The sequence below is a fragment of the Centruroides vittatus genome, unplaced genomic scaffold (genome assembly GCF_030686945.1).
Source record: "Centruroides vittatus isolate TY-2023 unplaced genomic scaffold, ASM3068694v2 contig_1773, whole genome shotgun sequence".
NCBI lineage: Eukaryota > Metazoa > Arthropoda > Arachnida > Scorpiones > Buthidae > Centruroides > Centruroides vittatus.
In genome coordinates this window covers 238,133-253,271 of record NW_027121084.1, presented here as the reverse complement: position 1 = coordinate 253,271, position 15,139 = coordinate 238,133, and the positions used below count along the sequence as shown (strand labels likewise).

The 15,139-nt window shown below is 32.4% G+C and overlaps 1 protein-coding gene across 4 annotated transcripts in view; it reads right to left on the bottom strand.

Moving 5' to 3' along the window:
* Chd1 (chromodomain-helicase-DNA-binding protein 1) overlaps window positions 1–15,139 on the bottom strand; it is a 142,119-nt gene that overhangs the window by 115,059 nt on the left and 11,921 nt on the right. For all 4 annotated transcript variants that reach the window (XM_067263341.1, XM_067263340.1, XM_067263342.1 and 1 more), the window contains exons 2-3: window positions 675–883; window positions 277–460 (exon numbers count right to left, since the gene is read on the bottom strand). In XM_067263341.1, coding sequence (XP_067119442.1) covers window positions 277–460; window positions 675–883 — 393 coding nt within the window. The remainder of the gene's footprint in view (window positions 1–276; window positions 461–674; window positions 884–15,139) is intronic.

Here is a 15,139-nt window from a genome sequence, read left to right as displayed (position 1 = left end):
TCAATTATCAAAATTGTTTTCAATTTTACAAGAATTACTACGTAAAAATTAAATATAAATATATAAACTTATTATATTATATCTTTTCAAATGAATTTATTTCATATTAAACATACTTTAAAAATTTCAGAGACAGAGGATAAAGGAAAAATACTTTTAATATATTGAATTATTAAAAAAATGAACAAATTTTCATCACAAAAATAATAAGTTAAAAATTTAAATAATTACTACCGCACATTTAGATACTGAAGTAAATTATAAAATATTCATTACCTGTTTCAAATCTCTCAATTTATTTTTACGACTATGTGAAGAACGACTGCCATCAAGAGAGTTTTCAGTATGAGGACTCTTAGAATCACCATCATTTTTTTGTTCATATTCTGATTTACAATCATCAGAATGGATATCTGCTGGTGAAGATGCATTTTGTCTCTCACTATTAGACACACTCTCCCTTTAAATTAGATTTTTTAAAAATTAGTCCTTTTAAATTTATTTTTTTAAATAAGTAGAATAATTTTAAATAAAATAATAATTTGATATGATTTGAACAAATGTCTCAATTAAATGTTGATCAATAGAATTAAGTCAAAAATAATTTACGAAAACTATGATAATGACATTTCATTACATAATAACAATTAATAAGCAATTTTGTAGAAACTTACCTATCTGATGCCGAATCTGCTTCAGATTCACTTTTTGAACTTTGATGAGATTGTGATTTGACAGATTCTGAATTAGAATCAGATGCAGATCCAGAATCAGAATCACTTTCAGAACCTGAATCTGAACAACTAGAAGGGCTTCTTGAATTAGAATTCTGAAGAGAGCCATTTTCACTTCTTGTTTCATCAGCAACTTTTTCTTCTAAATCCTAAAATTAATAAATTTACAATCATTATTTAAAACAATTTAACTTTACTAAAACTTCAGTGTTTTCAGTAACAAGAATTAAATATAAAAAACTGCATTTTATATGTAATTTTCTATTATATTTCTAATACAGTGGGTGATTGGTTAATGAACATGACTGTTCCAAGACTTTCTGTATTGTTCGTTAACCAATTACCAATTTACCATAGGTTTATGGGAATTTGATTAATTCATTTTGGAGACCCCTAAAAATTAAAAAATATACACTTTCTTACTATGTTTATTTATATGTAATAATAAAAATACATATATACACAGTCTTTCATTTTTATTAGTCATGTTTTTTCCATTTGTGGGGGTTAAAGAATCTGTCTAATGTCGATTGTTTTTCTCTCTTCTTTGGGATTTTTCAGAAGTAATTAATAGCATTGTAATTGTAGAAATCCCTAAGCCTATTAACTTAAACCTGGTTTGGACGTCCTTCTAAGACTGTTGTTCTGACATCCTCCTACTTCTTCAAAAGATCTGTAATAGCAGATATCAGCATTAATCCTCTTTTTCAGAAGAAAACATCTTGCCCAGTTCCTTGGTGTTCTTCATTCGAGAGTTCTCAACATTCATCTGTTGTCAGATCCATTTCAGGTTCTGTTATGAACTCTTCAATGTTCTTTATTTCTCAGATGTGATTTTTGTTACTCCTTAAGCTGCTTGAGTCTTCTTAATTATACTGTATCTTTCTTAGATAAGATTAAACTGTGGCCTACTGTAGACCTGTTCAAGCCATACTGCCAGCAACATCAGACATCTTCTGCCCACCTTTGCTATTATACTCTCACCTTTCGGAAAAAAAAAAATTGACGCAAAACTTAGCGAGTGCCTGCCTGACAGTCTTGCGAATACTATAAAAGAGTTGTTTGTCAGAAAAATAGAAGGCTAGAATTACATGAGAGAGTTTCAAAGTTCAAAAGAATACTATCCGATCAGTATATACCAGGTTGAGTGTCAATGTCAACGTCTCCTGCACTCCAAAAAGTTTTGAATTGTTGCCTGAAGACAAAAGAAGACTAATCAGTATTCATTATTTTATATCGTTTCTTATGTTTGTTCTGTGAGGTGTTCATTGTCTGAACATAAAAATCTTTCATGAAAGTGTTCATTATCCAATTTGTTAACAATCACCCACTATATATCCATGTATGTAAATGTGAGACTCTACACTATGTAATTTATTTACATAACTAAATCACAGCATAACACCTTGACAATAAAATTTTGTCAGATAACTATCAACTTTCACACCTGGGAGTGAATTGTCTGTTAAGTTCTCAGCAGTGAAAAAAACGCTTTTACACAACCTTCTGACCTACTGTCTCAATTTCATCAGTTCAATATAGCAAGGAACTACAAGTTTAGGCAGTTGTCACCAGTCCCTCTTGGATTAAAGTCATCAAAATTTTCCTGTGTCCGTTCGAATTGTACTCTGTCGGATTTTCACTTTACCCTCAACTGTGCCTAGATGAAGAACTTTCTTGATCCAGGCTGGTCCAGAATGATCCAAATCCAAACCCTCAAGATCCTAATTGCAACTTCAAATCAAGAATCATCACCATCAACACAGGTATTTCTCAACTCATGAACAATTGTAAACTCTCTCTCTCATGATTGCTAGATAGATAGGTTCAGTCAATATATTTTATCATGTACTCCTTTTTGTTAAAATTAAACAGTTATTTAGTTGTTAACTTTAGTGTCTGAGTACTTTACTTCTGTTGGACTGTCTCTCCATCTCCATCCAGAACCCGATTGCCTACTCACGTGACCGTCCACATGACCTACTTTTTACATAATTTTGTCACAAATTTTGAAAATAATTCTATCATAAAAAATCAAACTGAAAAAATTGGAATTAATATAAATATTAAATTTAAGCAGACAAATTGGAGAAGTGTCCACTATTACTGAAAGTCTGTTAAATCAAATGGGTTGTAAAAACATACATTATTACAGATCTCCAGAGAATCAAAATGTCGTCAATGTATCTCTTGTAACAAAGGATATCTGGGAGAAATGGGGGAAGGACTTTGTTCTCAAGTTGTCTAATAACCATCTCGCAAAGAAGCCCTGAAATCAGGCTACCCATCGAGACTCCTCTACCCTGTGTGTAAATTTTGCCATTTAACTCGAAAACGGAACTGTAGCAGATTAAGTGGGACAACTCTAGAACGTGGTGGTATAGGGTGTTATCCCCAACTATATGGAAAAGAAGGTCTCCGAGTGCGCAAAAGGCTGGGGGAGCTCAATTGAGAGGTATAAGGACTGGAATCCAGGATAGACTTAATATCAACCTGAAAGCACAGTACAGCAAAAAATTTCTATGGATTTTACACTACCAAGTTCCTAAATGCTCCAAACACCCCTCCTTCCTATTCATCGTTTGGGATAATATCAAACTTCCAGACTTCGTCGTGGAAGTGTTATTGTACGGCCCATCCTTCGCACCACCCCCTCAAAGAACAAACAGAGAGAGTCTCATCCCGGACATGGAGATACTTTACAAGGTTTGTCCGATAGACAGAAAGAATACTACAGATGGATGGCAACACTCAAAATTAAGAAAACAAAGGAACATTCCGAAGTTGCTGAATTGAAGGTAAAACTGCAACGCGCGTCACGTTGGATGATCCAAAACAATGTCACCCTAGTCAGGGCCGATAAAACCAAATCCATGGTCCTTATGAAACGTGAAACATACGAACAGGGTTTATTAGACTTTGTTAAATTAACCCAATGTGAAAAGGTGGATGAAAGTTACATCGATAAACTCCATTCGAGAGTTAAGAAACTTGCCCATTTGAAGTTAGCAAACCGCATTGCCCTTCGTAGCATAGTCATTAACTCCCCTGACACTCCCAGACTTTTTGCATTTGCGAATATACATAAACAGGGACACCAACTTCGCCCGGTCGTCGATAAAGCTAGAGCACCCACACTTAAATTCTAAAAGACTGTGCACACCCTTCTCACTCCACATCTTGAGGGATACCCATACACCATGAATAACCCTGTAGAAATCATTTCCTGTTTAAATGACATTCCCACCTCCCCAATTTCTCACTGTCTTAGACTTCAAGTCCTTATACCCCTCAATTGAGGGGTATAAGGACTTGAAGCACACTAACCTTTTGCACACTCAGAGACCTTCTTTTCCATATAGTTGGGGATAACACCCTACACCACCACGTTCTAGAGTTGTCCCCATCTGCTACAGTTCCGTTTTCGAGTTAAATGGCAAAATTTACACACAGGGTAGAGGAGTCCCGATGGGTAGCCTGATTTCAGGGCTTCTTTGCGAGATGGTTATTAGACAACTTGAGAACAAAGTCCTTCCTCCATTTCTCCCAGATATCCTTTGTTACAAGAGATACATTGACGACATTTTGATTCTCTGAAGATCTGTACCGGATATGACAGTCGTGGTCAACGCTTTCATACATTAGCAACAAAATAAAATGTGCAAGATGTGTTAAATTATTATTATGATGTATAAGTAGAAATAAAATAACATACATTGAATAATTTATATTGGTTGACTCTTTAATCCAACCATTAAGCACGCTCTACTGGCAAATAAAAAGATTTTAAATTTTTTGCCCTTTAAATTCAAAATCTGTTAAATCAGTGTTTAATGTATTGATTTTTATATTTTATATTAAATTTTCAAAGAAGAATTTGATGAATGGGTCAAGGTCAATTCTGTTACATCACTACAAGGCCAAATCATTATCAATAAAATGTTAGAGATAAATGATCAAAAGTTACATGTTTAAATAACGCAAACCCATCAACCAGTCCACCACATTTCCACTAGATTATTAGCTAATTTTACATGATTTGCTGTGTTAATATTCTCTTCTATTTATAGAACTTTCACCTTATATTGTTTAATCACTTTGTGAATTTTAACATTGTTCATTGTACTGTAATGGTAAAATCTTCCTTGCCAATTTGTTGATTTAATTTACTTCACACTTGAGAAGTTTTTCTTTAATTTATTTTAGGTCATTCTTTTGTTTTAAACCAGTTCCTGATTATGGCATTATGTAACTACTGAAAACATTCAATTTATCTTATTAAAGTTACAGTAGATTAACAACAGAAACTGAATAATTTTGCTTATTTTATGAAATAATAGTCTTTTAGATTAGTTCATTAAATATAAAATTTCTTAAATGAAAATTTTAAATTATATTTTTTTGATTTTTATATATTTGAACCTTACTAACTTTTTTATAAAGTTATTACTTAAATAACTTAATATTCAAAAGCATATGATTAGTTTTCAATATATTATATCGAAATGAGATATTTATTAAAGTTGTTTCTGAAATTCATTATATTTTCTTCAAAGTTTGAAACAAGAAGCAGACTATTAACAGATATTCATATTTAGAGAGCATTTGTTATTTTTTAACTGCATTAATATAGACTATGAGGCTTGTTACAAAATTAAGACAGTTTTTTTACCAACTTAAAAACAAATTTCATTTGACTAATTTAATTTTTTATGTAAGTACACAGTCTAAACTATTTTTTCTACATAGCTGCCATTCTTTCTTAAACACTTTTCCTAGTGAATGGGACAAAAATTCACCATTTAATGATTTGAAAAAGTCCACGACATCATTTAAGAAGTCAAAAATGTAAAACTCAGAGGGTGATAAGTCTAGACTATAGTATGTGTGCAATGCATATAGTCTAGCACAGATGGTCCATTACTTCCCATTCATACTTTTTTTAAGCTAGTAATAAGTCTTATGTGCCAAATGGGGAGTTACATTATTGTGTAGCAGGTGTACCATTACGCACATAACCAAGCTAAATCTCATATTTTCTCATTAGTAATACTATTTACACTGATAAATATCACTGTCATATTATATGAACCAAGATTATAACATAAAATGGTTTATTTGTAATCTAATAATCTAATTTGTGATTCAATTCTGATATTTTCCATCACTCATTAAGCACTTTAAACTATTTCTATAAAATTCAATCAACCTAAAAATGACCCCAAATAAGAAATCATAATTTTGTGAAAATAATCCACAGCGACATATGTCCCACAGAAAATTGCTAGAATGGAATAAAAACCTTCTTATATAACCCATCTTATCATCATATTCCATGCCTCTAGAATGGCTGTTGAAAGCCTGACACTGGTGCTATGCATTTTAGAAGGTATTATATCAAACATTAAAACATTGTTTTTCTATTCCACTTCATTGTAGAAGTAATTATAAAAGAAGTAACAGCTAAAGAGGAAATTCCTAAACTTTGTGTATCAAAGATACAAATGCCTACCAAATGACAAAGTTTTTTTTTGGAGATTGATTTATTTCAGTTTTATTTATAAAACAATATTCATGAAATTTATTGTTACTTAATAAAAAAATTTAGAAAAATAAAATAAAGAATTTTAATGTCAATAATATCGAATAATGAGGATCTGAAAATAGATCTACGAATTCTTAGGATAATGGTACCAGTAGTTGACCATTTAAAGCTGTTTTGGACTTTGATATTTTTTTACTACGTGTAGTAATGTAAAAAGCAAACTTCATGTACGAAAATAAAATTTGTTCTATTTTCATAAAAATTTTTTTTATTAGTTTTGTTTAAATTATGAAGAAAGAAAAAAAGAAAGAAAAAAAAAATTAACCACAGGCTATCCACCTGTGGTTAAATTGAATCACCAATCTAGTAAGTCAACTGGTGGGTTGCATGATCATTTAGGCCACTCGATAACTGGATTTTCTTTCATTGAGAGCCTCACAAATATGACAACTGTGAAAAAATAAGAGCTCAACAATGGGAATTTTGTAGAAAATACAAACATGAAACACTGAGTGCTCGTTATCTTCTAAAGACCTTACAATGCTAGATTTTTTTGGTACAGGTGTGTTAATTTGAAATTCATAAGGTTTTTCCAGTTTTATGAGGTGTTTATGAATACAATTACAAAGTACAGTATATTCTTTGTAGTTGTCATGTTTAAATCTGTCTTTCTTATTTCCAGATATTTCTGATTCCAACTAGTTGTGAATAATTTTTGCTATAGAGACAATTCAGCATGTTAAAATGATTCACAATTTGCCAAAAAGAACATACTGCTGACACAATGTTCATTCTTCTTTCCACCACTAATTTATTTTCTGTACAAATTAATATAATAATTTTAATATCTTAAATTTAAGATATTTTATTTTTACATTTATTATTAGATAAATAAAGCAAATGAAGCAATGGATAAAAATTTTCTCCTTGGATAGCCAATTCATTCAAAAAACTGTGCTTCCTTATTTCTCTTTATTCAATAATTACATGTATAATCAATCTGATAAACATTATTAATCAAATAAAATGATCAGATTCTTATTGGGCTACAATATGGCTAATTAATTGATCAGATATTAATAAATTTGGCTAGAGGTGAGATGTTAACCACCATCGTGTTGAATTTAATAATGGAAAGAATTTAATTTAGGATATTCTGGAAGAAAAGATTGGTTTGTAGTAGAACTCAAACCCAAAATTCTTGCTTATTGTGAAGATGTATTACCAGTTATGCTACCTGGATCTCTGTTCAATCAGACCAATTAATTTAATTTAGATAAATATTAACCTTATTGTAGCCCAATAACAATGTAACTAGATCATTTGATTAATCATGTTTCTGGGTTGTGTGTTTGTGTGTGGTCTGATCAAAAAATACACTGGTACACACTGGGGTCATCTGGTACACACTGGGTCTGATCAAAAAATAACCGAACTTTTTGAATTGGGCAAAAACAAAGTGTCCTAGTGTCATGAAATTGACAATACTACGTTCATGATAACCTATTGAGTAAACTGCTTTTTTCAAACTGTTGATATCGCGTTTCAGTGTTTGTGGCATTTTTGCAATGTGCAATTTACAGGAGCAACATGAAAGTTTTGCATTAAGCTGAAGAAAACTCTTACAGAAACATTTCAACGTTTGAATCAAGCTTATGGAGGCAATGTTCTAGGTCATACACAGTGTTATGAATGATTTACCTGATTCAAAAGTGGTCATCAATTAGTTGAAGATGACCCTCAACCGATTACACTGACGTTCAGAAAATCAGAGTTGTGCACTTAGAATTTTTGCCTCAAGGTCAAACAGTCAACTACACAGGTGTTTTTGAAACAATTATGTGAAAAAATCACAAAAAGAGACCAGAGAGCAGAATCTGAAAGGTAAAGATAAACAAAAACAAAACAAAGTGTCAGTTTCATTTTTGATAGCAATAAAACCACAAGTATTCTTTTCTACAACACAGATGAAATATGCAAGGAAGCCTACTTTCCTAGGGTGATGTATATGCCAAGCAGCCTATTATCCTGTGCATAGGGCATTGTCCTATTTAACTCTATTGCCTTTGTAAATTTCATTATTATAGATATTTATTTATTTAGCGTATGGCTACACATCTAATTCAAAAAAGAACAAATCATAAATGAAAGAACACAAATCATAAATGTAAATCTAAGTTAGAAATATAGTTTAAAGCACTTTCAGTCACAATCAGGAAGTCACTCAGTTGTCCCGGAAAAGATCTTACTGGACAATCTTCCAAGATATGGTGTATAGTCTGTCTTTCAGCACCACAGTCACACTGCGGAAATGCAACTTTTCCCCACCTAAAAAGACTGTCCCTGCACAACCCATGTTTGGTCCGAATCCGATTTAACATACTCCAAAGATTTCTGGATAACTCAAATCCAGGTGGTCGCTTTGTGATACAAGGAAGTTGTCGGCTGTCCACCGGAGAGACATCAGCCCAGAGCCTTTTCCAAGATTCAGTGAGGTTGAAATTATTGGAATGCAGGGATTTAGCTCTTAATAGGGGAGGGTGTCTTGATTTAAGCCGGTTTATGCTGAGGTCATCAATATCCTGATGAATCGGGAGTTGTGGATTAGATAATATTTTCCTATATTCCCTGAGCAGAGTGCTATCCCTTCGGAGTGTAGATGGAGGGATATGGCTCAGAATAGGTAACCAATGGACAGGAGTTGATTTGAGAGTACCTGTTATGATACGTAGGGTAGTGTTTAGTTGGGCATCCAGTTTATTAATGTGAGTACTGTTTATCCATACCGGTGCACAGTATTCCGCTGCAGAGAAAACCAAGCCAAGAGCAGTGATCCGTAAGGTGGACGGTGAAGAACCCCATGTGGTTCCACATAACCTTTGGAGGATGTTGTTTCTGGTATTAACCTTGGCAGCCAAATTCATCACATGTGTTTTAAAGGATAAAGTTCTATCCAGAGTGACACCAAGATATTTCGGGTTCTTATTATATTTCAGTAAATTATTGTCAAAATAAATCTTTAATTCTTCATTTGCCAGCTTGTTATTAAGGTGAAAGCATGTAGCTTCAGTTTTTGTCTTACTCAATTGAAGTCTCCACTGGCAAAAATATTGTCCTAAGATTGATAAGTCCTCTGTCAGGATCTTTTCAGTAATCGCAAGGTCTTTATGTCTCGTGGCAATCACCCAATCGTCTGCATATCCGAATTTCCTTGCCTTCGTTTGAGGCAGATCAGCTATGTAAAGACTAAAGAGCAGTGGTGCCAGGACAGAACCCTGAGGTAGGCCATTATTTAGTTTTCTTATCCTACTTCTCGAATTTCCCATGACAACTTGAAAGGGTCGGTTACTTAACATCTCATCAATTATTTTAACCATTTTTAAACAGGGTATCACTCGGAGCAGCTTATAGATTAAGCCATGCCGCCAGACAGTATCATATGCTGCAGTAAGATCGATGTATACTGCAGATGTTTTTAATTGCCTTTGATATCCAGCCTCTACAAAAGTAGCAAAGGCTAGTACCTGGTCCGTACAGCTCCTATTCGGTTGAAAGCTACAACTTGGCCCCAACACGTCATACCACAATTACCTCATCCTGCTGTCTATTTGGGAGACTTCAACAGCCACCATGAACTCTGGAAATATCGCAACACTGATAAAAATGGTGACATGGTATTTAAATGGGCAGAGGAAAATAATCTTTATCTTCTGTTTGATGCTAAAGATCAATGCACCTTTAGGTCCAGCGCATGGGGTTGTGAATATAACCCTGACTTGTGCTTTGTGTCTACAGATGAAAATAGACAACCGTTATCAGCTACACGCACAGTTTTAAATCAATTCCCGCATAGCCAGCACCGCCCAATAATTATCAGAATTGGACTTAATATTCCTATAGTAAATAGTATACCACGCGCAAGGTGGAATTTTAACAAGGCTAACTGGACTTTGTTCTCAGAGGATCTTGACAAATGTTTGGGATGGATCCCACCTACATCAAACAACTTTAAAAAGTTTGTTGGAGCACTGTTTAGTGTAGCCAAAAAATGCATACCTAGAGGACACCACAAGATTTATATCCCAGGATGGAGTGAAAAAAGTGAATTACTATATAGCAGGGGTGGCCAACAAGTCGATCGCGAAGCCAATTTTGGTCGACCGCTCACGATGTCTTTACTTTATGTGTTACACTTGTAACTGAACGCAACACCTGAACGTAACAAGCAAACGCAGTTAATATGCATGCAGTTATGACTCGACTCATAGAAAAACACAGCCATTTAGCTTGAATATTTGGTACTATCATACGGTAGCTTCTTTTCTTTAGTACATGTATTAACAATATTATTACTATTTCTCCCATTATTATTAAGGTAATACAGTAAAATAGATTCCAAATCTGTCTTTATCTGTAGCTAATTCGAATTAATATTGTTAATAATTACTCATGTTGTTTTATTTCCCCTAAATGTGAGTCTTTTGGTCCGTTAAATAATTATGTTGTTTTTTATGCATGATACAAAACCAAATGGTCAACGTAATTATTGGGCTATTATTTGCTATTATTAATAATTAGATATTAGGTAATTTGGTAATAAAGGTAGACGTTAAGCACCATCTCTTATTTAAATTAATAATTATAACAATTTAATAATTTATTAAATAATTTAGAACAATCTGGAAGAAAAGAACTAGCCCAGGGTGAGATTCAAACCCACGATCTCCACTTACTGTGTGATGCGCTGCCAGTTATGCCAGCTGGACATCTAAGCAAATCTTCACTCCAGATGTGTGTAATTATGAATGGTTATATCTAGATTTAAATATGTCTGGAAGTGAAGAATTGCTCAGAAGTCAGAGTGGCATAACTGGCAGCCCACCACATGGTAAGCAAAACTTGATGGCTAAAATTCCATTCTATATTAATAAATTATTACTTTAAATAAGAGATGATGCCTAACGTCTACCTCTATTACCAAATTACCTAATATCTAATTATTAATAATAGCAAAATAATAACCCAATTAATTACAGCAATAGTTTGGTTTTGTAGGCATTACCATACAATTAAAACACATCAAAGAATTTTTAAAATTACTTTTGTGAGTTTCAATGATCTATTAAGCTCTGTAGAGCTCCTCTTTCTTCAACATGAGATTAGCAGTTCCTCCATCTTGTTCAAAGAATTGTGAGAAATTCACGATGATTGGTCATTACCGTTACAACGACAAATGTTGAATCTTTGCTAACTTTTGAACAATAAACGACTAAGACAATATCAATAAATATCAATGATAACAATTGGTGTGAACGTTTCACAGACAAAGATGAACAATAAAAACTAATATATTCCCTCAGCACACTGGATTGTTTAAAAATAGCACTCACATCCAAAACCAATAACCATTTTTGAAAGTTTGATATATGATTTTGAGAATAATGATTTTTGAAAGTTTTCACACCGGTTATTCGTTTTGGATGTGAATACTATTTTTGAACAATAAAAACACTGTTGTTGTCATTGGCAGTGTGAACACAGCCTTACATGTTTCAATGACTTTATTTCATGCCCAAAAACTATAGAAAATGAGTTTTCTGTAGGTTTTGTCCTTCTAAGAAACACTTGTCCTCCCATCATTTATTTCCAGCTGAACTTGTTTCATATTAGCCCACGCTACTGCAACATTTGGGGAGAAGTGTCAAGGACTTTGTTCCGTAAACAAAATAATATCTCAGAAACTAAACAACAACATTAAAATTTTGCAAGTTCAGAGAAGAGACATTACAGGATTTTTCAGAATCATCAAATTTGAATAATGGCAATTACATGTAAAAAATCCACAGAAAATTTGCCACATTATATGTGATCATGCAAAAAATAACTGCACTACTGTAGGTTAATATTAGTGTTTGCTAAAATTAACCAGGGGCAGAACCAAATACTTTTAAGTCAAGAATTGAATAAGCCACCAAGAACTAAGTTCTTGAAAACACACAATGAATATAATTTATGAAAACAATAATATTGAGATAACACATGGAGTAGTTAGTACTCAATATGTTAAAACAAGCAGATTAACATATTGATAATTACAGAAATAAAAAAAATAATTAGAGTATTAAAATTCCTTGAAAAGTCAAATTGTAGAATAATGGTTTCTGTATTATTGTAATGTGATTAGAATTTTTGATGGCAGAACAAGATACTATTTTTAGTACTAAAATTGTCATATGAGCACATAAGAATCACATCTAAGAAAGCATTCTAACACCTAGCACAAATATTTGGAAATGAGAACTTTTTACAACCAAATAATTCTCAATTATTTCATTTGAAATATTCCCATTTTCAGTTAGAATCACTTTGAATTAAATCAGTAATAAAAGTTTTCACATATGTTAAAGTAATTTTACTATTTTCTGGCATTCATCTGGTATCGTTTAAAAAATTAAAGAAGGAAAAAAAAAATTAAAACTTGTTCAAAACAGAAGAAATAATTTTGTACTGTGTGATTCTAGTTTACACAGATTCTTCTGTATAATATTAACATTTTTAAGCATTATAATTAGAAAACTTTAAATACAATAATTTTTTTTTATAGTTCTATCAGAATTACAACCTAACTTAATAAGCAAGAAACGAGAAAATTAACATACGGGCGTTAAACTATGTACAAATATGGCTATAAATACTTAATAAGTGAACAAGATGCAAACTTAAATTCTAAATTGTTAATTATGCATGATCGATTTATACTATTTTACCAATGATCTATTTTTGTAAAAATTCACATAAAAATATCATGATGATTTCACAAAATTATAATCCTGGACATTCTTAATCAATAACCTAACAAAGTTTTTATACATTAAAACTGATTTAAACTAAAATATATATATTACATTTGTAGCATCCCTATTAATAACATTGTTTCCATTAGCTTTTGTCATAAAAGTAACCCCCATTAATGATAGCAATAAAAATTTTACATTAAAAATGTAAAACATTTTCTTTGAAAATAAAAATTTTGTTTTGACAAACTATAAAGTAAATTTTAATTTCCCATGACTATAGAGATTGGTTAATGAACAGTACGGACTATTAACAAATCAAATAACGAACACTTTCGCAAAAAATTTTTATGTTCAGACAGTGAACACCTCGCAGAACAAACACAACAAGCAGGCAACAATTCAAAACTTTTCGAAGTGAAATTCGCGTCGTGGCTTTCATATTTGACCGCGACGCGTTCTGGCTAGGTTAGTTATGTTACTTGGTTACTTTTCAAAAATGTAATCATTTGTGAAAATCTGTTGCAGTGCTCAAGATGTCAACGTTTTCTAACAACTAATTTACTAAAAATAATTACTTTGTCAGGAACTTTTATTAATAAATCAGTCTTTTTTATGAGAATCAAGAATGTTTCAGAGTTATTTGTTATTACAAGAACTATTACAGTGACATTTTGAGTTGCATTTTATGTTCTTTAAGCAACATTTGCATTTTTTATCAATACAGTATCTTTTACAGTGACACATTATAAACCCTTGCTCACCTATTCCAGATGTTAATGTAGATGATGAGCAAAGTGTGAAGTCAAGGGTACAGTACATCCTGAATGTTAATAAAGTTACTCTCAGAAATTGTAAATTCATTACAAGCATAAAGTTGATCAAGAAGACCCTTGTTTCTTAACTGATAGAGACCTGATGGATTAATGCTCATAACAACAGCTAAAACATTTCTGGGAGCTGCATGTCCCCGATCAACATCAGGCACCCTAACTAAAACATTTGAACCAATTTCAACCTGTCCGAATAACCTAACCTAACTAGAACACGTCGTGGTCAAATATCATGAAAGCCATGACACAAATTTCACTTTGTTATCGTTTTGAGTTAGCCACAATGCATTGTGCCGTTTTTACAAATGCCACGATGTGAATTTCACTTCATGGCCGTTTTTTGCTCAATGAGCAATTTTGGTCTTTGAGCCTAATATATATATTAAATGCAAAATGTTCCATACCCACTAGATCTGAAACCAACACTACAAAGAAGCAGCATGTAACTAGGTCATATCAGGTCACAGGTGGGCTCAACAATTTGTTCCTCAAAAAGAACACCCATTACTTCCTCTGTAGGCTTAGCATGAATTCACAGAAAGGGTTAAATTATGATTAAAAAACATCTCCACTTAAATATTTGTTTAAAAAACACTGACACTCGCTCAAAGTTAAAACTGTGTGTAGTGCCATTTGTTATAAAAATTACTTTTTTAATAACATTTCATATTATAAAAAGGCTTACTTTTGTGGGTAGAGATGAATTTTAAAAGTATTGTAAATGTCAATAAAAAGAAAAAATTTTATTAAGTTTGATCTCACCTGACCTTTTATCTCCCACCCCCATGAGTTCCATACTCAAAAATTTAAGAGCATCAATGTCCTTTATATACATGTTACCATGCCAAATTTCATTTTTTAATCTTTACCCATCCTGAGATATTAAATGAAATAGACATCTCACACAAATTTTTTCCCTTTTTGGGTTCAGGAGGTCTCAAAACCAAGATTTGAAAAAAAAAACCCAGTCAAATCTGACATGATAACAACTTTCACATGTGGTGTTATAACAGCAGAAAAAATAAAACTTACTTTCAATCTAAAAACAAGTGATAAAATTGATGAATCTCTTTTCTCACAAACATTAATTTGTTCTTTTCTGTTAAGAGGGCACCAGTTGTAACTTGAATCCAATACGCGATACCATCATCTGTAAGACTATCATGTTTAACTATTTAGCCCATGTGACTATGCCAGCTTTGAGTAGCCCAGTTGACTGTTTGTGAAGTTCTT